Below are 24,436 nucleotides of genomic sequence, written 5' to 3'. Positions count from 1 at the left end.
AGAATTAAGAAGCTTTCTTCTGGGATCAACTTAGGTGCCACCTTCTCCAAGAAATCTTTTAGCATCACACTATCACTTGGTTTTCTTTCCTTGTTTCTTAAAGTAGAATTATGTGTTTTAATGTCTTTTCTTCTCAGTAGAATGGGGGAAATGTTCCTCTGTAGCCTGATTTCAGTACATAATAATGTCTAATGACATTGCAGCCTTATTTTGAGTGTCAGAATAAAAGGTTGGCTATGGTAAGCAATTCATTTCCCCACCCCAAACTTCTTTAATATTTCAGCAAGTTTGTTCCTGTTGTATGCTTTTGCAATTATTATAGGAACCTGCTTTCTGAAATTTCTATTACTACTAACAGAAATAACCGAAGTATAAAAGCTATGGGCTCAAAGAAAGTAAAGAATTAGCTATGTTTAAAAAAAAAAAAGTGGGACCACTCATAAAGTTTCTAAACTTTAAGGTAGCTATTAAAAAAAAATAGAATACATAAACAAAAGGACTAATCTTTTTGTGTTTTATGCTTTCAAGCTTTTCTTGCGCTGAAGACACTTAAGACATTGGCAAAGAGGAAGTAGCCCTGATAGTATCATTACTTGACTTCTAAAGAGTTTTTCTTATCAGCACTATTCACACCTGAGTGAAAGACCTTTGAAATATAGGAGTATTTCTATTGGATCCTATGATGCTGTGTCAACACAATTTGAAGTTGAATGGGCAGCTGTTAGGGGAGGAGTGAGCATGGAAAAGGAAATGTGCCTGAGACCAAAACTTTGAACCAAAACACCTAACCGAATATGACATATCAGGTATCAGAAAATGCTTCCTAACTGTAATTAACTTTCTTTTTCCTTTCTAAGGAACATAGGATTATAGATTTAGAGCTGAAAGAGCCTTTTGGAAGTCACTAAGACCATTTCCCTTATTTTGTAGAGAAGAAAAACTAAAGACAAAAAGTAAAATAAGGAGACACTACTTAGCAATGAAACAACTCAAAATTAATTAGCCAATTACCAGTTGACAGGTTTAATTATCTTAGCATGTTGTTCATATGTAAGTTGTTTTGTGAAATGTCCCCAGAACACTAAGAAACATTTGGATGAGGCTAATTAGTAAGTTGTAAAGATTGAGAATGTGATGTATTATACATGAAATCATTTGTAGATTAAGTCAGAAATGAATTAAGTCCCCTTCCCAGCAAGTTGCTTATTTTGGAACCCTTACATTTATGATCTCTTATTAGGTAAGGTCTTCTATCATAGTCCTCTCATGGCTTGTTGAGGTTGGTATACAGATAATCCTGAGTTCTTGAAGGATATGCCATTAGAACAAAAGGTATACTATGGTCAAATCTGAAAGATTTTGAGTGTGGGCTTGGCAGGGAATGAGATGTCTGTAGAAATCTGTTACCAGAAAGTTGGCCATTGAATGATTTTTTTGATGTTCATAGAATTTCATAAAGATCTGTTACTAAGCTCTAAGAAATGTCAGTCAGCTGTTGGTGATGAGAGTATCCATAGTGGTAAAATCGCAAGGAAACATTATATAATAAATGGCTATTTTGAGGCTCATTTTCCTCATGTGTTAGAAGACAGGATTGTACCATATGACTTCTGAGACCTCTTCCAGTTCTGATTCTATTATCCGAAGGATTTGAAGGGTGATGAAAGAGTTGTTCTGTTTGGTCTCAGAGGACAGAACATTTAAGTGTTTTGGGTGCCTTTACGCCATCTAATAAAATAAATTCTTCCCCCTTCTTCTCCTTTGGTTCACTGTTTTTCCTGGTTCTGATCTTCCTGAATTATTGTAATTGCTTTTTAAATGCGGGTAAACTCCAAGGTATTCTGTCTTCTAGTTTCTCTGCATTCTTTCTTGTTGTGGGTTCACCAACCATTTATTAAAGAGCTATGGGCTATCATGTCAACCAAAGCAGGAGCAATGAGTGCAAGTTCATAAAGGGGCCAATTTAAGCTTGATGTCAGCAAAGATCATCCTAACAATTTGAGCACTGGATGCCTGTCTTTAGAGCTTGTTGCATATATCTCAGTGGAGAGTTCTTTGGTGGATGAATTAGATTATAGTTGGCTTCTTAGATCTTTTCCAACTCTTGTGTAATCCTTTCAGAAAAAAGTAAAATCTTTGTTTTTGTTTTTTAAACAATTAACAAAAAATTTATTTAGCCATAACTGGAGAAGAGACTAGGTATTGAATAGACACTGAGAATACTTCGAATTGATTCAGTAGAGTAAAACTCCCTTGCTGAATTATCTATCATAGTATAATATGATTTATCTCTCTCTCTTTTTTTTTTTTAAATAACTTTTTATTGACAGAACCCATGCCAGGGTAATTTTTTACAACATTATCCCTTGCACTCACTTCTGTTCCGGTTTTTCCCCGCCCTCACTCCACCCCCTCCCCCAGATGGCAAGCAGTCCTATACATGTTAAATAGGTGACAATATATCCTAGGTACAATATATGTGTGCAGAACCGAACAGTTCTCTTGTTGCACAGGGAGAATTGGATTCAGAAGGTATAAATAACCCGGGAAGAAAAACAAAAATGCAAGCAGTTTATATTCATTTCCCAGTGTTCATTCTTTGAGTGTAGCTGCTTCTGTCCATCCTTGATCAATTGAAACTCAATTAGCTCTCTTTATCGAAGAGATCCACTTCCATCAGAATACATCCTCAAACAGTATCGTTGTTGAGGTATATAATGAAAATCTTTGGGTTTTACCCTCATGTAAGGTTGGGTCTGCTTTCTCTTTGTTCAGTATCCAGTGCAGTACCTTGAACACAGGAAATGTTTATTAAATATTTTTTGGATTAGATTGTCTTCCCTCTCCATTTCCATATTTCATAATCTTCTTTTCCCCTCTTCTCTTCAGTAAAATCCTATTTATTATGCTTTACCATGGTTTAACAGGAGCTTTGGGTTCTTTATGTCAGGCACAAATGGAAACCAAATGTAACATTATATACCTTTTAAAAATAATTCTTGCAATTTTTATGGTTGATAATTTTTTTGAAGTATGTGAAATTTCCTTTAAATGAATGCAAATGATCTCTAATTGAGCCCTCTCTTTATTTGTACATATAATTTTTAAAGGTACATGACCAAAAAAAAGTCATGACATTTATAGAGAGGTTACATTCTACTAATAATGCATGCAGATACTAAGTAGACCTATTTAGAGATTGAAGGAGAATAAGGATGCTTTTTGACAGCAGCTGTTTGCTAATAACTCAACTAAAGTTGATAGGCAGCTGCACATGTCATTTTTTATCAATGTAGTACTGTTTTCAGATCAGTTTAGGGATAGTTCCACTTTGAATTCAGAAAATATGTGAGTATGAACCACGATTAGCTGAGCTTATTTAAATTTCTTGGGTTTTGCATGGTAACCTATCACAGGAAGCATACTTTATGATTAATCTTAAAACATTGTAGGTCCATGATTGTGATTTTATTGTCTAGAAAATTAACACTAAGCATCCTCGGATCATATACTAGAAGAACTTATGAATGGATCATCTAGATCATAGTGAGCAAAAATGATCCATTGTAAGTATAAATCCATAGTATTATTGTTTTTTAATAGGTAAAAATTAAAAAGCATTAACGATCATGACTCTTATGCCCAGCTTTGGAGTACATTGACTCCATGTTGTAAAATAATAGATGAAGCAATTTAGAAATGTAAAGCAGTAGGGTGTAAGGTAAAAATGAGAAAGAAATCAATGCTCCAAGTCACTTTTTAAGCACTCAGTATGCATTTATTAAGCGCTTATTGGCTCCAGAAATGTGGCCTAGGAACACAATGTTTCCAAATTTTTATCTAAGTAATGTTACATTTTCCCCCTTTAGAGATATTCTGATTCTTTTTTGTGAAATAACTTTTATTTCCTATTAAAAATCTATATAGATTGCAGGGTAAATTGTTGAAGAAATATCTAAAAATGAAGGTAATACCTTCATTCAAAAAAAAGATAGCAACAACTTTTTTTTTTTTTAAAGACTGGTTTTTTCCATTTTACTCAAGTTCAAAGTACATTTACTACTCATGGGTCTGATCCCACCTACTACACTTATGATTTGGGCTGGTTCATGTTTTCCTTCACCAGCCTAGTAGCTCCCCCAGTTATGGTGGGCACACAGTATTAATACCAAACAAAATGTGGGCACCCAAGCTCAAGAGATCATCCTCCAGTCTCCCCCTTCCCAGATAATGAGAATTACAGACATTTGCTGCTTAAACTTGAGGTCAGGTGAGATCTATTCTTCCTTTTCTCCCAAAATCATAGTTGTGTGCTGTGAGATAAGAGATTCTGTGGGTAATGCCTTAATTTTTAAATGATCTTTTTTTTTATTATTAGGGAATGTATATATGATTATGACTTTGGGGGGAATTGTGGTTTGTTTTTAAAATTCTTTCTAGGTTTAAAGCTTATTTATGCTCATTTTGTTTACAGGGAACCCGTGTCTGGTTGCGAGAAAATGGCCAGCACTTTCCAAGTACTGTAAATTCCTGTGCAGAGGGAGTTGTTGTCTTCAGAACAGATTATGGTCAGTAAGAAGCAGCTATGTCACTTTGTAAATTAGTGTCTAGCTTACTTGGTTATTTTTTCATGAGTTTCTTTTGTGGTTTTAAAATTTTATAAATTTTTTCTTTTCCAATTGATCTAACAATATCCAAAGAGGAATACATAGTTTCATGAATGTCTTAGATCACTGAAATTCTTCCAAATAGATCTCAAAAATTGGTTACACAAACAAAATGTAATGGGAGGGCATTTAACTAAACTCTTATATTCATGGAGCATCAACCAGGCATCAGTATTGCTATTTTAATTAAAAATAATATGTTTTAGTTAATAAATTCACACATCTTTTTGATTATGAATAACTTATTTTCCAGATCTGGGTTTATTCACTTCACTTTTCTTCTTGATCTTATATGACTCAAAACATTGTAAGAATCAAATTTTGAATCTGGAAAGAAATTTTAGGATTCTAAATTTTTGTGCCAGAGGCATGGAGCTCCAAATAAACCAACAGATTAACTTCTTAATACAAATTTGGAGTATGCTATTGTGGGACATAGCACCCTCTGTGTGGAGGCACTCAGGACACTGAGATTTGTGGGGTAGGGAGGAAGTGAGAGGAAGAAGGAACTGGTTGAGGATCAAAGCTGAGAAATCATTCTCTTAGGGTATGCTGTCACATCTTAGCTCCTCTTTTAACTAACTATTATTAGTAACCTAGAGGCATCCCCTTTGTAGTGAATAGACTATCTGTCTTGGAGTCAGAAGCTGTGGTTTCATTTCCTACCTTAGACATGTACTTGCTATGTAACTGCATTGTCAGCCAATAAACATTTCTTATTTATGTGTCTGGTGCTGTATAAAATGCTAGTAAGTCACTTAGCCTCTTAGTTTCTCAGGCAGCTTACTTAAACTACAATTTACAGAACAGCCACTGATTTTTATTAATCAGTAGAAATCATTTCTCCATCAAGAGGATTTTTCTATACCAGTAAAGTCATGGGTCTGGTCCAAAAAACCGGTTCTTATTAACCGAGCCCTAAGCCCTAGGTTAGGTGGTAGTATGTAAATAATGTCACTGCATTTTACATTCTGGCATCCTATGAGAAAATGCCCAGTGAACCTTCTCTAGCTATGACTCTAGGTTATATTATTTTATAGACATTAAAAGTTTCAAAATCTACTTTTTCCTCCACATTTCTCTTGTAGGCAGCATTACAGTCTTGAATAGGAAGTTTTTTCTTTTCTTTTTTTTCTTTTCCTGTGTGGGAAATAGAAAAGAAAGTAATTGGTTTACAAATTGAATCCCTATATGTGTTATCTATTATTACCCACAAGTACTTAATACTTGATTAGATCTGTGATCTTATCAGTGGAGACATTACCTCCCTAAGTAAAAATCACAAGTCATCTATACCATCTCCTTAGCAGTGCTTTTCTGTGTCATTGAGCAAGAGTTTGGAGTTGGAGGTGGGAGTTGGCCATGACATTGTTTTTTAAAATCTTTTGATCACTGTATTTCAAAAATAAAATTTACACATTTTAGTAAATAAAATAAATGCATATAATTTATTTTATGCTTTTAAAAGCTTACCAACTAGACCATAATCTTCACCAGAGTTCTAAAAAGATCCAGTATGCACCAGAAAAGGTCAAAACCTCCTTATTTAGAGGCAATCAAGACTTGGGTTCATATCCTGCTTCAAATGTTTACTAGCTATGTGATCCTGACAAGTCATGTATGTAATGTATTTGAGCTTCAGTTTAGTTATCTGTAAAATGAAGGCATGCAATTGATGGATTCTAAAATCCTTGTAGTTCTAACTCTTTGATTCTATAATCTTTAATCCATCCATAGTGATCAAGTTTTTCTTTTAGTCTAAATCTTTTTATCTTTTCTGAGTACCAATAGAACATTTGATCAATCCACCTGATATCTATCTGTCGTTCATTCTTCTCTCATGATTATCTCTCCAAAGGTACTCCAATATTTTTGCTTGACTTAATTCATATACTCAAAGTTTTATAGTAGGAATGCACTTTAAAGATCATCTAGATCAACCCTCTTATTTTACAAATGAGGAAACTGAGGCCATGGGAGGGTGAGTCACTCACCCAAGGCCACAGAGATAATAAGTATTGATGGAATTAAGATGGAATCTGAATACATGTCCTCTGCTCCAAAAAAGTTTTGTAATTCCTAATTATTTTTTTCTACTACTTTAACAACCTGTAAATAACTACGAACTAGGGAAGTTTCTCCATAATACAGAAATCTGTGTTAAGGTCCATTCAGACTTTGGGAGTGAGGAAGAAATTGTTTTTCTATATATTCTAATAATAACCTTTCAAAGGAGTTGACTTATTTGGGTAATTGCTACAAAATAGTCCTATCCAGTTTGTGGTTTGGTTTGTTGCATTGATATAAAATGTTAAGATATAAAAGCATTTAAGTGGGAATGTTTAATTTTTAATGAATTCCAATTTAATTCAGTTAAGTGTATAGATATTGAACAGTGATTGATTGCATTGTTTAGAAACCATTTACAAGGCCGGATTTGTTCTCTCTCTCTTCCCCATTCTCTTTCTCTCCCCCTTTCTGTGCTTCTGTCCCTATCTGTTCCCTCTCTCCCTCTAGGCTGTGGAAGTACATAGACTACCCAGGAGAGTTTTCACCTCATCCTGTTTACCCTTCCTTGATCAGCCAGGTGGCTCCTGCTCTTTGGGGCTCACCATCTTGGTGACAGATGTACCGGGGACACCTAATCACCACACCCACTGCATCTCCTAAATCCTTAGCTTAAAGGATCCACTAACTTTATCCACTCCCAAAGTAGATATTACAGGCCTAATTACACAATCTTGCTTGACCCCATTTACTCTGAAACATTAGAAATTTGGTATCCTATTTGGTGAGATTCAGTGTTGGGACAAATGAAGTACTCATAGATCATTGAATAGTTAATAAAAAGGAGTTTACTCATCTCTAAAATAGTATCAGACCATTAGATTGAGAGCTCTTTGAAAGCAAGGACTATCTCTTGCCTTTTTTTTTTTTTTTTTTTTGTATCTCTAGTGCTTAGCTAGAGATACACTTAATAATATATAATAGACATTTAATAAATGTTTATTGACTAGCTGTACCAAGGAGACTGTGTGTATATTTGCCTACCATTTCCCTGCCCCCTTTCAGTGGGGAAAGTCAGTTCTGGAAATAATGACTTCTATGGTTTTCTGCAGCCACCAAGTCTCAAGACTCCATATGGGTGGGATTTTTTTTGACCTAGTAGCCATCTCAGCACTGCCAGAGCCCAACAGAAAGCTGAGCCTTTTCCCCCATTACCCCGAGGGAATTCTGGACCTCTTCTCTCAGACTCTCAGTGCCTTCTTTCTTTTTTTGGAACAGGGCAAAGGATATAATATGATTCCTTTTATTCACTGATTCAAACTTGTGGCTTTATGGTGTTTAGGTAGCAGGTAGAACAGAATAGAAATGGGGAGGGCAATTGATGTGTAGAGGATACTTATCTTGTTTTTGAAATTATATTAACCTTCCCCATAGCTTATCTGCAGGCTATTTGGAAAGCTAAACTGCTTCAGTTTCTGGGTTCTTGGGGATGGAGTTAGGGTCATAGAATGTATCCAGGGTCTGTTTTCTAGCAATATGAAGATTAATCCAGACTGCTTCTGGTTTAGTCCTTCCTTGAGAGGGGAGTGGGGCTGGGGGAGGAGTGGTTCTCAACATCACAGGCTTTTTTCATTGTTCCTCACAATAGTACCTCTTCCTTTCTTTCATCCTGACTCATTTCCGTCTAATCCCCTTCCTTCTATTCCTCTAACTTAATTTTATCATGTACCTAAGATTCACTAAGATACACTTACTCTCACTATGTCAATTCCACTGGCAACTCAGAGTGGGATCTCCCTTGTCCCACCACTCTTTAAGCAATCAGTCCCAAACTTCTTGGCTCTAGCTTCTTTAGTCCTGCCTTTAGGATCCAAGATAAAGAGAACAGCTGAACTGCTATTCTAGTACCTTTTCAGACAAGGGTTAATTGGGAAAATGCAGCACAAGAGACAGGGCATTAACACAGGGAAAAAATAGACAAGATCAGTCTTGGAACATGGTTATGCTTATTAATTATAATTGTTTTCCCTTCATTATAAATTGTTGCTCATGTAATTAATCACTGATAATAATTTATATGAAATCAGAGATTTGTAGGACATCTTGCAATGATAAGTTATTTAATATTGTCATGGAATTTCAACTTAATAAAGAGAGGAAACAGATGAATATTATCACCATAATGTCAGTTATCATTGTACTGTGGAGAAAGGCAATATGATATATTGGATAGAGCTGGCATAAAAGACAGAAAATCCCTCTGCCATATAGTTAATGTATGACCTAAGGCAATTTATTAAACCTCTGAGTTTTCCAGGTAGCACATGATGACTAAGTTGCAGCAGATCTGCATTGATCATTTGGGAGTTTCCTGTACCAGTGAAATCACAAGTCAGGTCCTATCCAGCCCTTATGGAGAGAAGAAATGATTGAGGTATTTAATGGAGAATGGTCTTCCAATATCGGTAAAAATCCATTTGGATTAATCACTTTCTAAAGCACAGTGATAGACTCCAAACACAGATGTGTTGTATAATCAGATATTTGGGAACATACACAAACACCATCTCTTTCTCTTCTCCCCCTTCCCAAGAATATTAGGTGTCAAGTATTACTTAGATTTGGCCTTTTGGATAGATATATGAATGTAAGACTTTACAAAAAATTTCTTTGTAACCTCATACTCAGAGAATTTAGATTAGTTTTTCTTTTTTTTCTCTTTAATTAAAGAAAGCTTTAAAAAAAATGTGTATAGGTTAATTTACCATAATGAAGTCTAAACTTTTGATTGGTTTGAAATAGCCAACTTAAGATAAAGTTATTACAAAATTGTTCATAAAATAGATGCTTAACATATAATATATGTGTATAATACACACACACACACACACACACACACACACACACACATTTCGATTAAACATGCACTGAACTACAATTCTGTACCAAATAGCATAGTTATGAAGGCAAGCAAATCAGTAGGGATCAAGAAAGTTAGTAGTTAGATGAAATAGGACAAAAGTTTTGGTTAGTATATGCTGATTATATTTTTTGAAATGTAAATCTGACAAAGGACTTTTTTTCCCCCTGAGATGTAGCCTGACTTAAAAGTTTTATGGTATAACATGCAATTTGTCCCAGTACTTGGACAGAGCCAGAAGAATTCCCAGTAGGCCTTGACCCTCCTGCTCTGGACTCTTTCTTTGATCTTTCTGCTTACTCTTTCAGTAAGAATTCTCTTCCCCTAAAGCTTTTTCCTGGTTCTTGTTTTCTTGTTTACCCCTCATTACTGACACATATTGCCATATTTTCAGTTTCCCAGATCATAATCATTGGTTTCTGTGTTCATTTTGACAGAATTATCCTTAAAAAGAAATTTCGTAATTGAAGGACTAGAGATTAATGATGTTTTGTTTTGTTTTGTTTTGTTTTTGGATTGAACAGTAAAATGTATGATCTGTTTCCTGAGACATGTAATCTTACTCTGGCACAAAATATTTGATCTTTCTATATAACCTCATTTAAAAGTCACACCTATAGTCATTTATGTTCATTTTGTCCCCAAAATAACTTTTTTTGATCCTTTAAAATGTGCTCTCCTGTCACTCCCTTGCTCAGAAATTTTCAGGGGTTCCCTATTGGCTGTTAAGTAAAGTTCAGATATTTTTGTCTGTCATTCAAGACCTTTCACAGTCTGGTATCCCTACTTTTCTGCCCTCTAAGAGTATGAGATTCTAGCTCAATTGGACAACTCTCTGCCCTTCAGACAGTCCTTTTCAACCTGCTTGCCCTTGCTCACTATGTTTCTCAATGCTGTAATGCTTTCCTTTCCCCCAAATCATATGCCCTCTACTTCATGAAATCTTTCCTGGTTCCCTTTTCTCTTAGACCTCATATAGCACTTTATCTACACATATATCACATATCTACAAAGTTATATATATTATATATATATATATATATATATATATATATTTTTTTTTTTTTACACACACTCCTATGTTCCAAACCTTGGAATTAAAATTAGTTTTTTCCTCTCCTTCACATCTTGGGTCTAGTTTGATTACCAGAGTTTTCTTTTAGAATATTTTCTCTGCCACTAATTAATAGTAATCATGATTAATAATATTATTTTGGAGGATGAAAGAAAAACTTGAAAAGCTGAATAGAAATAATTTCTTGCTAAATCCAAAGTACATGCAATAGTGGGCTATTTTGTAGAATTAAGTGCTAAAGTAGATTTTTGTTTTTGAAAAATTAATACTCTAGTTTTTTGGAAATGTCAAATTTTCAGGCACAAAAATTGCTTGAAGATTCACTTGTAATCACTTAATAAAGCTTCTTAGTGTGTGAAATGGCTGTTGATTTTTCTAGTTGTCTTGTCTGTACATGCTATCCTACAGAATTTTTGGTTTTTGTTCACTAACGATTTAATTACTAACTTCTACAAATTGCTGGCTCTGCTCTCCCACGCAACTTTTTTAACCTTTCCATTTTCACATTAAGCATAATTAGACATGATTTTTAAAAAAAGTTTTCTCATAAAAAAACAAACCAAACCAAGTTTACTCTGTCTTTTCAATTTTTCCCCCCTAGGAGAAACTGGTTATTACACAGAGTAACAAAGTAATGAGACTAGCCCCACAGGAAAATGAGTCCTGTTGCTTTATAGTCACATTCCACATTATAGGCCCCATATGTCCCTTTACATAGTAGTGGAGTTAATGACCTATTAAGTGATTTTTTTAAAATTAGTGTAATTTTCTCATAGTGTTGTTTCTCACAACTTCTCCTAACCCATTTTTACTTTTACTGTCTCTCTTGTTTTCTTTCATTCTTCTTTGCCTCATTGATGCCTTTTTGTCCTTTAAAAAAATAACTTGATGGTAATATATTACTACCTCTTGTCCTTTTTGTATCCTCCTTTTACCACATCATACATAAACATATATACATATATACACATTGATCAATCCTCTCTTCTTCCTAAAATTTTTTTTCATCCTCAGATTGTAAAAACATCTTAAGCAGATAGGATATTTTCCCTCCATTTCTAGACAGTAGTGGAAAAAAGGGAGCCCGCCAGAACAGTGTATTTTCAACATTAAGGTGGAAAGAGAAAGAATCTGGCTGTTGAAGGGAAATGACAAGACTCCAGACGTTTTAGCTCACTAGAAGGTTCTTGGACTAAAAGTTTCCTCTGGAAGGAAGCAATCTGCTGAGTCTTAGGAGCCTGGGGATGTCCAGTTCTTTTGGTTGCAACCAAAGCTGCATTCCAGAATCTTACATATTGAGACAGCTGTTCCCTTAACAGCCAGCTGCATGTGAACAGAAATGTATGTGGCAGAAAGAAACTGTTAAAAATAAGCTTCTCAAACATGCATGAGCCTGAGAAATCAGTAGAGATAGCTCAGCCTCTACAGAACTAAAAGCAGTGTGGGAAACTTTAGGCCCTCTGAGATTAATAATGTATACCAGTTCATCTCAAGCTAAAAGGTGACAGGCAATGAATTTTGGGGTAGGTAGAAGTAAGACATGAAGGGGGGGAAGGAAAATCTTAGAAGAGAGGATAAATAAAGAGGTGAGACATTAGAAGAGAAAAAGCAATGGATGATGGAGAAAAGAAAAACAATCTGGAGATAATATCAGTGATAAGATAAAAAAGTACTCTTATGACAGGAAACTGATATCCACTCAACCGAGAAAAAAATTTCTGGACTTAAATTTCATGTTTATTAACTTTCATGCTTTGCATAAAGTTAGTTGTTGTTGTTGTTGTTTTTAACATAATACCACCTCCTCAAACTATTTTGGTGAGGGAGGTATTAAAAATTCTTTCCTTACAATATGTATATCTGAAAAAAGTGTTTCGAAATAGAAAAAGGACTGAAACTACCTCTTTCAGTGGTCTCTTTATCCGCCTAAAATTTTCAAGAATGGAGGTTCTTTTTGAAAGGTTTGCTTTGATTGAGGAAAATTGAAAAATTCCCAAGCCAGAATTAAGTGGAAAAATATGGGTGCCTTTTTTTTTAAGTTTTCTTTTTCATTGTTCTTTGTCCTCAACTTCTTTTTTCCTGTACATTGTTGAATCTACATGTATATGCCTGTGATCATAGTGCATTCTGAATTCCCAAAACCCCTCCCCACATCCTCCCAGGAAATTATGCATTCAACTAAATTTCTCTTGAATCTGGGGACTAATGTAAGTTTCTACTTGACTTCCAGATGTTTATGGCAATACAGCTTAGTAAAAGAGAGAAATCTCATAATCTAACTCTTGAAGGTCCTCACTTAGGGTGATGACCTGAGCAGTGGATAGTCCCAAGTGACAGATAATCCCCAGATTATTTACATTTTGCTTTGGAATTGTGCTATTTTTCTGCTTGTATTTCAGCATGGATATCTCTTGTTCTGGGAATTAACTCAAAAAAGGCAATCACATTGTGAAGACCCCAGTGTGGAAGAACTGGGAAACTCCATTTTCCTTCTGCTCCCATTTTAAAATTCTTCATAAACTTCCCCAATATGATTTTATTCTGACTGATGCACCAGTTTTTAAGCTTTGAAAGCTGTATAAAAAGTAAGAAGGAATAAAAGATAATTTATGTCCATGAATATCTAAGATATTCTCTAATAAACATTATTGAACTGTAATTGCTTGGGTGTCATCCGTATGCTAAATGGACTCATATTCTCTACCTGCTTCTAACTTCTTTTCCTTATTCATTCTCATCCTCTCTCTCTCTCTCTTTCTCTACAATTTTACAGATTTCAAACCCCCTTGGATTAAATAAACATTGACATAACTCAATTATTTGTTAACAGTGTAGCCAATAGCAAAATTATGACAAATAATTACTTTCAGTGTATCAGCTCTGAGAAATCACAGTAAAAGTCACCTTTAATTATTTCTCTATAACTACTGACTTAAGTTTAGAAATATAGCCCCAACATTGTTCTCTTCTGATACTGATTAAATTTTTTTTTTAAAAAAAGGTTTTTATTTTCAAAACATAAGCATAGTTTTTAAAATTCACCTTTGCAAAACCTTATGTTCCAATTTTAGCCAGCTAATTTCAAAAAGTCTTTTCATCAGAACCTTACCATAGGATTCACTTTGGAGGCCACAGAAACTCATGAAGACAGCCTGATGAGGCAGCCTAATAAGGCCTTGAAAGGTTCTAAGCTGAGTGAGCAAAATGCATCCTCACTGATGAGATGCTGTCTCTCTTAAAGCACCATTTATTATACATAGCACCAATTATTATTGACTCGTGTCAATAACAAAAATAGGAACTTTGCTTCAACAAGTACTTGGACTTGACATTAGAAATCTAAATTGGATCTTATGGAAAATTAGGTCTTCTGTTGCAATTTTAAATAACATTAATTTTTAATGTATTTTTAAAGCAACTTTTTGCTCTAAAATTGCATGTTTTTAAGACCAACTATAACAGAGCTATGTAGCTTCTATGGAAATGTTTCTTTGTTCTTTTCAAGTGAGAAAATTTCTTCCAAATACTAAATAAAAGAATTCCGGGAGATCTAGAAGGTAATTTTGGAATCAATCTCCTTTTATAGATGAGGAACAGACCAAGCAACTAGGAACTAGTTACAAGACCTTATAACTAGTGGTAGTGCTTCTTCTCCCTATATTGAAAAATTTGGTGAAAAGTATCCAGAAACATATATAAAAAGAAAGTACTAAATTGATTATTGTGAACTTCATTAGGATCAATGATACAGAAAATGTATGTGTAATTATCTATTCCTTTACTTAAAACTTTTAAAAAAGAAAAACATGTTCTAAATGGAAGCAGCTGATAATCTCAGTAATGTTGTTTTTCAAAACACAGATGGTCAGTATCATAGGTAAGAATCTTGTCAGTCAAAGGTAATTTCTTTGAATTTGCCATCACAAAGAAATCATTCACACTATAGTATTGTCAGCAAAGAGCACATAGCATGGTAGCCTTTAACTTTTCGCTAACTGGCACCTGTAAGTGGTTTTGTCTGTAACAAAGGTACTTTTCTTATGTTAGTTTAACTTAATACAGATCTGTTGGGGCATTTGGGCACTGTGAGAACAGAAAATCAACATGTGTTTTCTGTTAATTACAACAAAAGTACTGTACCTTGTCTAGAGGGAGTTAACACCTACCCTACCAACTCCTTTTACTTCTAGGAAAATGGTTTTCAATTATGAATTCTTATAAGTGAAGTTCTTATAAACTTATGACATGTGCTTGTTTTATTTCCTTGGAGTTACTGAGTAATCAGACCCATGGTAAAATACTACTACTTCAGTTTGAAAAGCATCCATAAATTGTTGATCCACTTTCCCCACCAAACTTATCAGTATTTTCCCCATTTTATAAATGAGGAACTAAAACTACAAGGAGTTATCCTAGGGCAATATAGTAAACTGTTTACAAACCCACTGTTACCCTCACAGATTCATGATACTTGGGCTGAATAAGCTGGGCTAGACTTATAACATACCAGGTAGTACCATGAGAAAAACAGTATAAAATTGAACACAGACTAATGGTTAGACCATTGGACTAGAAGATGAAACACAGTCTGGGCAGCCTGGTTTGAAAAATTGCATCTCTATATTTGAAAATATTCCCAGTAGTTATTATCAACAAAAGTTTGAGCATTTATTATAACATATGTAACCTATCATAAAATAAATTATCTCATGCCAAGAAAAATTGTATTTTCTAATATGTGCCATATCACATAATATTTTAAAGTGATCTTTGTTGACTTCTCCCCATATGTGTTACCTGCCCACTCTTTTCCAGCTCTTATCTCTAGCTGGAAATTTTATATGAGAGTTTAGAAAAGAAGCTAGAGGTCATCTAGTCAAGGATATGAAGGGATACACCTATATAAGTGACAAAACCAGGATTTGAATCCAGCTCTTCTGAAGTGTTCATCAAATTTTGAGGAGTAGATATGTATACCTAAAAGTTTTATATTCTTTTTTCAAGTGCCTATAAAGATTAGATGTCATTGCTTAAGAATGTAAAAATATTCCAGAAAATAATGATTTTTAAAAAATTGGTTACATTTTTTTCCCCAAAAGAAAACCTCAAAGAAAAAAAAATATTTAAGGGGGGGAAAATCAAGTTTAGATCAAAGCAATCTATAATAAGTGAGTCAGTCATACAAATAATATCCTGCACACAAAATGTGACATCATTTCAGTTCTAAATTTTGTAAGATTGAAAAATAAAAGCATAAGATTGGAACTGGTTTTTAAGTGAACATATTTGGGCATGTGCACAGGTTCCTATAATGATTTCTCAGGAGTTTCATTTTATTTAGATTTTTCACAAGGAGGTGGTGAGTTGTTAATTTTTTAAAAGTCAGCTTCTGGAATGATCTTCTGTTCTGAAATTTATCCATCTTTATCAGAAGTCAGAGTTCACCAAGCATCTGCTTATATCCTTGCAAACAGAACTAATGACAGATGTTAACTGGGTAATGTGGAGAGACGGACACTTGTGAAACAATAGGACACCATATGCTGGCCGAAGTTTTCAAGAAGCTTTTGTGTCATGGGACTTTTGTAGCATAGGAAAAGAGAACAGAATTCCAGGGAGACTTGCCAGCATGCCTTTACTCTGACAAGATTTGCTCTATGCAATTCAATTTCCTTCCTTAATGTACTGATGGGCTGAGCAGGTTGGTGGATAATTTTAATATACCAAGACTTTTGGGTTAGCTTCTAAAATTTTGTTTTGTTCATCATTAAAATGATTGAAATTATGTCACTGAGAGGACGATTGTCAGCATCAAAATTTAGAATTATGTATTATATGTACAATGCAATATATAACAGGTATATAATTCCAGCTACATTACATATCTTACTTCTTCTTAATAACTAATAGTTCCTGCAGCCAAAAATTAATCACCTGCTGGCCAGTCCACTGATGAGTTTCCACTTAGCTACACTGATCCTCAAAAGAAAGAAAGCTTACAGGCAGAAGCCTAATCTAACCTTTAATACTTTCTTATTTGGCATTGGAACAACCAGAAATTGTTGTTTTCTATTGACATAGTCTTTGAGAGCCCAAGGTTACTTTTAATTTATGGCGTGATGTCATAGTACTTTAGTGCAAAAGATTTTATAACAGGAAAAAAATACCATCTTGCTTCCCTGATGATGCTAATATTCTCATTAGATCATTTTTATCATTAACCTTAATAATAATGTAAAAAAGCATTGTGCTTTTAAGAAGGTTTTTTCTTAATACAGACATAGAATCTACTACAGAAAATACAATCTTGCTGCTTGTAAAAGAATTGGGGTATGGAGTTATAATTAAAAGGTAGCTAAGGACCCGAAGGTGAGAAAAGCAAGCCTTCATTCTTAGATGAAGTAACTTACACTATAAGTTAATCGCAAAGAATATGCTGAGTGATGTGACAAAGAGAAAATGATCTTAACAAGTTTATTATATGGATGTTACGGAATATAATTGTTTCTATAAGAAACACTCAGAAGGGTGATTTCAGAGAGCCCTGGAGAGACTTAAATGAATTGATGCTAAGTGAAATGAGCAGAATCATGGCAACAACAAGGTTATACCGTGATCAATTCTGATGGACGTGACTCTTTTCAACAGTGAGGTGATTCAGGCCAGTTCCAGTGGTCTTGTGATGGAGAGAGACATTTGCACCCAGAGAGATGATACCACTTTTTTCTCATTTTTTTCCCTTTTGATCTGGTTTTTCTTGCGCAGCATGGCAAATGTGGAACTATGTATAGAAGAATTGCACATATTTTAACATATATTGGATTGCTTTAACGTCTAGGGAAGGAAGTGGAGGGAAGGGAGGGAGAAAAAAATTTGGAACAGTTTTGCAAGGACAGATGTTGAAAATTATCTAGGCATATGTTTGTTTGTTTCCTGAAGTAATTGGGGTTAAGTGACTTGCCCAGGGTGACACAGCTAGGAAGTGTTAAGTGTCTGAGTTCAGATTTGAACTTGGGTCCTTCTGACTTCAGGGCTGGTGCTCTATCCACTGTGCCACTTAGCTGCCCCGATGCATATGTTTTGAAAATAAAATATGTTGATATGCAGATATACAGAAATATGTAGAAAGGGGCATGCTGCCTTTGGTTTTGATTATAAGCTATTTTGCATGGTTGGTTTTGGTTAAGACATCACTCATGTTGAATTCTTAATTTCTTTCTCTCCCACTTACTTTGCATAGTTACAAAATTAAATAATATCACCAGAAACAGATCACATCTCATATAATTTTTTTCCTTTTTTTTCTTGCCTACTTATGCTGATGAATACATTTCAACCACCGTGTTTTATCTTTAAATCAGTGTGTCATATCAGTATAATAATGAAACTGCTAAATGAAATTACAATGCTATTCTGAGTTGAAAACATTTGTCTTATTACTGTGGTGCTGTGGAACAGTTAGTTAATTCTCTGTGGAATATCAGTTTAGCCCAATTAATTTTTTGTTGCTTAAAAGAATTCCCCTTTGTCTTATAGAAATTCCCAGTTTAAATTTGCCACTAAGATCAGACTTGGCTGTATAAATACTGAAGATGTTGGTCTTCTCAGTCACTCTCTATAAAGAAAATCTAAACCATCTGTGCTGTTTGTGCTTTGATTATGCTTGCACTGAAGAGGGAGCAAAATGGCTTTTGTTTTTAGGTTAAAGCAGATGTACACAGACTGCCATTTTAATTTCTTTTGTATGGTTAGGGTTTTTTTTTTTTTTTTTTTTTGGTTGTTGTTGATTTTTTTTTCTTTGAAAATGTTTCAAAGATCTCAAATCAAGTTATAGAAGAAAAAGAAATGTTTTAATGACCAAATTTCTAGGTTCAGCATTTTGCAAGCAAGTATTTTTTGAATTAAATAGATATGTGTGTTACCTAAATTTATTGAAGTTTCGTGGGATGTTGAGATTACATCTGATTACAGAGGATTTGTTTTTCATTTTTGTGTTTCAGAAGAAAAATATGTTGGATTTAATAATGTTCAATAATATACTTGTATTTTGTAGGGTGACAATAACTTTTTACCCCAGAGTACAAGCTGGCAAAATTCTTGTTCTGTCACCATCATTCCATCTAAACTATCCTTTCCTCCTTTTCCTAGGACTCTATACCGGAGTCTTTCCTATTTCTCTATTTCTTACTTGCTTATTGTAGTAACACAAATATAGGATGTATTCATTTATTTAGAAATATTAAAATTGTCTGTAAGCACTCTTTAATGATGGCTACTAGGCAATCACATCCACAAGTTGTTATAAAATCAGTGCCTGAGAAGTAATTTGTACAGGCCCAGTGACTTCAGCTAAAACAGCCAGGTAGCCTTTTGCTATCTTCCCACTTAATCTTGGTTTTCAATTTCCTCTTAGACATTTTAGCTCTATCCTTTCCACTTTGAAGATCATTCTTGATAGAGAAAGCCAAAGTAAAATAGCAGGAGCAAAGATGATCTACTTCCTTTCTGTGAGATCATAGCCTTGTCCACTCCCAGGACCAGAACGAATCTTTCATTGTTCTTATTCCCAATATAACTAAAAAGCTCTTTTTGTTGTCCTCAGTATTTTTCTGAGACTAGTAAAGCCTGAGATTGGATTCTACTGTCAAAGACTTAAAAGAAAGCTTTGTTATAATTTTGGTGGTTTGGCGGATAGAAATGTTAGACGGGGAAAACACAAACACACACATATATACAGACATACAAGCACCCCTCTTGAGGAAATTTACTTACTTTTTTCCTAAAAACAAGTAAAATTACAGGGCTTTTTGTTAAACTATAAATCCATGGATTTTGGTTTGCTAGAAAAAACGATAGATGTATATAGTTTTTTCCTCTCATATTCTGCTAAACCATATTTAGCCTGGGCCATAAGCAGGATAGTGAGGGGCAATTTTTTTTTTAAGGATTTGGAAAATTTTGAATGTTTAATCACTGTAAAGTAATGATAATTTTTCTAATCTTTCTTATTCATGTGTTCCCCTCCATGTTAAGGATGAAAACCATCTCGAGTCCTTCCAGTTGTTTTTTTAAATAGCTTTTTATTTTTCCAAATATATGCAAAGATAGTTTTCAGTATTCCCTTCTGCAAAATTATGTTCCAAATTTTTTCCCTCCCCTTCTCTCTTCTTCCCTCCCATAGACAGCAAGAATCCAATATAGGCTTAACATGTGCAATTCTTCTTCTAAACATATTTCTACATTTATCATGCTTCACAAGAAAAATTAGATCAAAAGGGGGAAAAAAATCAGAAAAAAAAAACAAACAACAACAAAAATAAGGTGAAAATACCATGTTGGGATCCACATTCAGTCTCCATAGTTCACTCTGAATACAGATGGCACTTTCCATCATAAGTGTATAAGAATTGCTTAGAATCACCTCATTGTTTAAAACTGCCCAGTCCATCACATTGATCATCACAGAGTCTTGTTGCTGTGTACAATATTCTCTTGGTTCTACTCACTTCTTTAGCATCAGTTCATATAAGTCTCTCCAGACCTTTCTGAAATCTTTCCACTGATTGTTTCTTATAGAACAATAATATTTCATAACATTCATATACCATAACTTACTCAGCTATTCTCCAACTGACGGGCATCCACTCAGTTTCCAATTCCTTGCTGCTACAAAAAGGGCTGCCACAAACATTTTTGCATATTTGGGACTTTTCCCCTCAAAGATCCCTTTGGGATACAAGCCCAGTAGAGACACTGCTGGATCAAAGGGTATGCACAATTTGAGAGCTCGTCGGACCTAGGTCCAAATTTTTCTCCAGAATGGTTGGATCAGTTCATAACTCCACCAACAATGTATTAGTGTTTGTATCCAACAATTTTCCCACATCCCTGTCATCTTACTTGGCCAATCTAAGAGGTGTGAAATGGTAGGCAGAGTTGTCTTAATTTGCATTTTTCTAATCGGTCAAGAGTTAGAGAATTTTTTTTTGTATGACGAGCTCTAATTTCATTATCTGAAATTGGCTGTGCATATTCTTTGATCATTTATCAATTTGGAAATGACTCGTATTCTTAAAAATTTGAGTCAGTTCTCTATATATTTTAGAAATGAGGCCTTATCAGAAACTTTGGATGTAAAATTTTTCCCTACATTTGTTTCCCTTCTAATCTTGACAACATTGGTTTTATTTGTACAAAAACTTTTAATTTTAATGTAATTAAGATTATCCATTTTGTATTTCATAATGTTCCCTAGTTCTTCTTTGGTCATATTCCTTCCTTCTCCACATAAGAGAATTTTTGCTATCCCTTGTTCTTCTTATTTGCTTATAATACCATCCTTTATGTCTAATCATGAACCCATTTCAACCTAATCTAAGATATTAGATCTTAGTGCCTAGTTTCTGCCATACTATTTTCCAGTTTTCCCAGCAATTTTTATCAAATAGTGAGTTCTCATCTCAGAAGCTTGAGTCTTTGGGTTTATCAAACTCTAGATTACTATCTATAGTCATTGACTATTGTGTCTTGTAAACCTAACTTATTCCACTGATCTACTACTTTATTTCTTAGCCAGTACTAAATAGTTTTGATGACTGTCACTTTATAACATAATTTTAGGTCTGCTATAGCTAGGAATTCTAATATCTCTACCTTGCTTTCTCCTGCTTCTAGCACCAGATAGCAAGCATTTATTAAGTGCCTACTATGTGGTAGGCTCTGTTCTAAGTATCAAGAATACAAAGACAGTTAAAAATGGTACCTGCTCACAAGCAGTTCACAGTTAATAGAATTAAGACCAAATCATCACTTAATCAGTAAAAATTTATTAAGCACTTACTATGTACTAGGCATTATGCTATGCACTAAAGATTCAAAAAGCAGAAAACAGGCTTTACCCTGCTTACCATCTAATGGAAGAAACAACATGCAAACAATTACCTACAAAGGTTATCTATATAGTGAATGAATAAGAGAGAATTAAAACAAGAAATACTCTAAGAAAGGTGAAACAAATTTTAGATTAATCACTAGTCTATTTTCTGTTGTAATGACTTCACAGCAGAGTTTCTTTTGTAGTGCAATAGTTTTTGGACGTAAGTTTTATTCTTTGTGTTTCAGTGAGACAGAAGGACTTTTCTGTGAAAAGAATTTAAACTTGATTTCAGAAATATAACTGATTATTGATGTACCTTCTGGTAGTTCTTAATATTCTGCTGGAAGGTTTGATGTGAAAGAAACTTCTGTTCACTCCTTTTAGTGTCATAATTGGATATCCTACATATTGTCACCTTGTAGAGTCTATTTTACTTCAAAAATTAATATCATCTGCAGCCCCGTGACAATAATTTGCCAAGGTCAGTCTTTGTTTAGCATTAACTTAGTGCCTAATTAATATAGCTTATTCCAGGATTTGAATCAAGAGACTGTCACAAATCACTGGAAAACTAACCCAAATTTCTAAGTACACACTTCTTCACTGTTTAAATATACTACTTTTGGGTTAGGGTTATGGCTTCTGTGAAAAGCAAGCTACAGTTCTGGGTTTTGTAAGGTAATCATTTAGCACAGTTTAGTCTAAACAGCATGTGTGCTTTAGCAGGATCTAACCTTCACCTCATTTCACAGTTGGGTTCACAGAGTTTGAAGAAAGGAAATTAGTGCACAAGATCAGACTTGACTGGATATAGATCAGAATCCTATTGGCTGCATTATATAAATATACATCCTATCTTCACCTTAATACCAAGACTCCAATTTCTGATAGTTTTATTCATCTAGTTAATACTTGAATTGTACCATTTTTTTCAATTTTTATTTTTTGTGAGAGTTGAAGAGGAAGAACAGCATCTTTTTCTTCCTCATGTACTAAAAAGAGCTATTCATTGACTTTGTATGACAAATATACATATATATTTGTGAGAGAGAAAAAGAATTTCTTTTTGAAGAATTAATAAAGAAATTTAAAGATGACATAATTAATAAATACATAGTTACAATAGTCTTCATTTCCTGGATTCTTTTTCTTGTGACTGGCCTATCTTAAATGTTTTTGTAAAGATAAACTTTTTTGAAAGTGAAATCTTGTAAATGTGAGATAGTATAAGCTGAGTTTCAGGAACTTTGGTTTAGTAAAATACTTTTCTCAATGGAATTGTATTTCTGGCCGAGCAACTCAATTCAGTATAACCCAATTTTTCCCATTGTACAAGGTGAACTATAATGTCAGCTTCTGTTTTGTGAAGATGTTATGGAGATTTATTAATAAAGTAATAAGCAGTTGAAATTCTTTTTAATCACAGAACTGTTATTTATTGGTGTTTATTTACTTCATCTCCTCAGTCTACATACTAACTCAAGACAGTTGTGGATAAACTTAAAAAATATTTTGTTGATTTGCTTTCACTGTCCTTTCTCCAAAGACTGAATAAAAAAGAATCAGTGCACTAGAAAAGTGTATTCAATATATATGTATATATATTCTGATAAAATATAGCTTCATTTTAATTGGATTTTCTTTAATACTAGTCATAAAATCATTTAAAAAATTTTATCCCTGAGATCGCTTTAAAACAAAATTATCTGAAATGTAAATTAGAGAATATAATATTCCCAGGTATTAATTGGTAGTGATAATAAAATGCTATCCCTTTTTTATTATCAATATTTTAAAACACAAACTATTACATTTTCTTAAAGATAATTGCCCAGTTGAGAATAAGTTATAGATCTGAAGAAAAACTTGAGCTTCCATAGTTTGAATTCACATTTTTTTGTGTAATCTTTCTTTTGTGGTAAATAATCATCACTTTTAAAAAGAGATCAAATTTTCAAACATATCAGCTTTTTGGAAGATAAAAAATTTATACTTGCAGAAGGAACAAAATTAGTATGGCCAGTATTTTCAAATTAATTTTTTAAATGGTTGTGATTTCCCTTCATTTTGCAACAGATTATAAAAATAATTATTTCCAAAGAATATTATTGAGGAAATCTTAAAAACAAAATTAATTTTTCTTTTTTCATTTTGAAAAATGCATTCCATAAACATCTAAGCTGTTTCCTGAAGCACTAATGATATATTTATTCAAATCAAGAGAATTAATGAAGGCAAAAATCTTAAGAGATTATAGACAAGTGATTTAACTGTTTTCCTCAGTTTCCTTATCTGTCAAATGAACTGGAAAAGGAAATAGTAAACCAGTTTTTACCATAGTAAACAAACTTTTTGCCAAGAAAACCCCAAATGGGGTCACAAAGAATCAAGTATGATTGAGCAACATACAAGCTTCCATAACATGGAAAAAGGTTAAAAATCCTTGTTCAAGAATCCCTGGTGTTACTGTACAGGTTTCCCCAAAATTTCTTTTCTCTGTCAGCCTCAAGTTTCCTTTTTTTTATGTACCAGCATTAAGTTCATAGGTAGGTAAATTGCAAAAACAAACACACTGCAGGGAATTTAAACAAACAAATCTTTGTAATTGCCTGAGCAAATTTGATGGTTCTAATGTGAAATATGAACAGCGCCCTGTCATTTGTGGGATAGGTACTATTAAGATCACCTTTTCACAGCTTATTATCTTGTATGCTTTTCACAACAGCCCATAGCAGGTTGAATTTGTCTTTTTGAGAAAGAAAAAAATTGAGGCAGAAAGAAGGAACATGACTTGTTTTTGGTCACACAGCTAGTGATAGAGGTTGTCAGTCCTCAGTTCTTTTCATTCCTGTACTAATCTTTTTAGCTTGGCAGCTAAACCAGACTTGATA

General features: G+C 33.9%; 1 protein-coding gene across 1 annotated transcript in view; it reads left to right on the top strand.

The window, feature by feature from the left end:
* MYO10 (myosin X) overlaps window positions 1-24,436 on the top strand; it is a 226,492-nt gene that overhangs the window by 49,679 nt on the left and 152,377 nt on the right. Inside the window, exon 2 of the mRNA XM_051969871.1 lies at window positions 4,475-4,573. Within this exon, the coding sequence (XP_051825831.1) occupies window positions 4,475-4,573 (99 nt within the window). The remainder of the gene's footprint in view (window positions 1-4,474; window positions 4,574-24,436) is intronic.

This window comes from Antechinus flavipes, chromosome 1, assembly GCF_016432865.1.
Source record: "Antechinus flavipes isolate AdamAnt ecotype Samford, QLD, Australia chromosome 1, AdamAnt_v2, whole genome shotgun sequence".
NCBI classification, from domain to species: domain Eukaryota; kingdom Metazoa; phylum Chordata; class Mammalia; order Dasyuromorphia; family Dasyuridae; genus Antechinus; species Antechinus flavipes.
The sequence above is the reverse complement of the archived record's forward strand: the minus strand, read 5'-3'. Positions and strand labels throughout refer to the sequence as shown.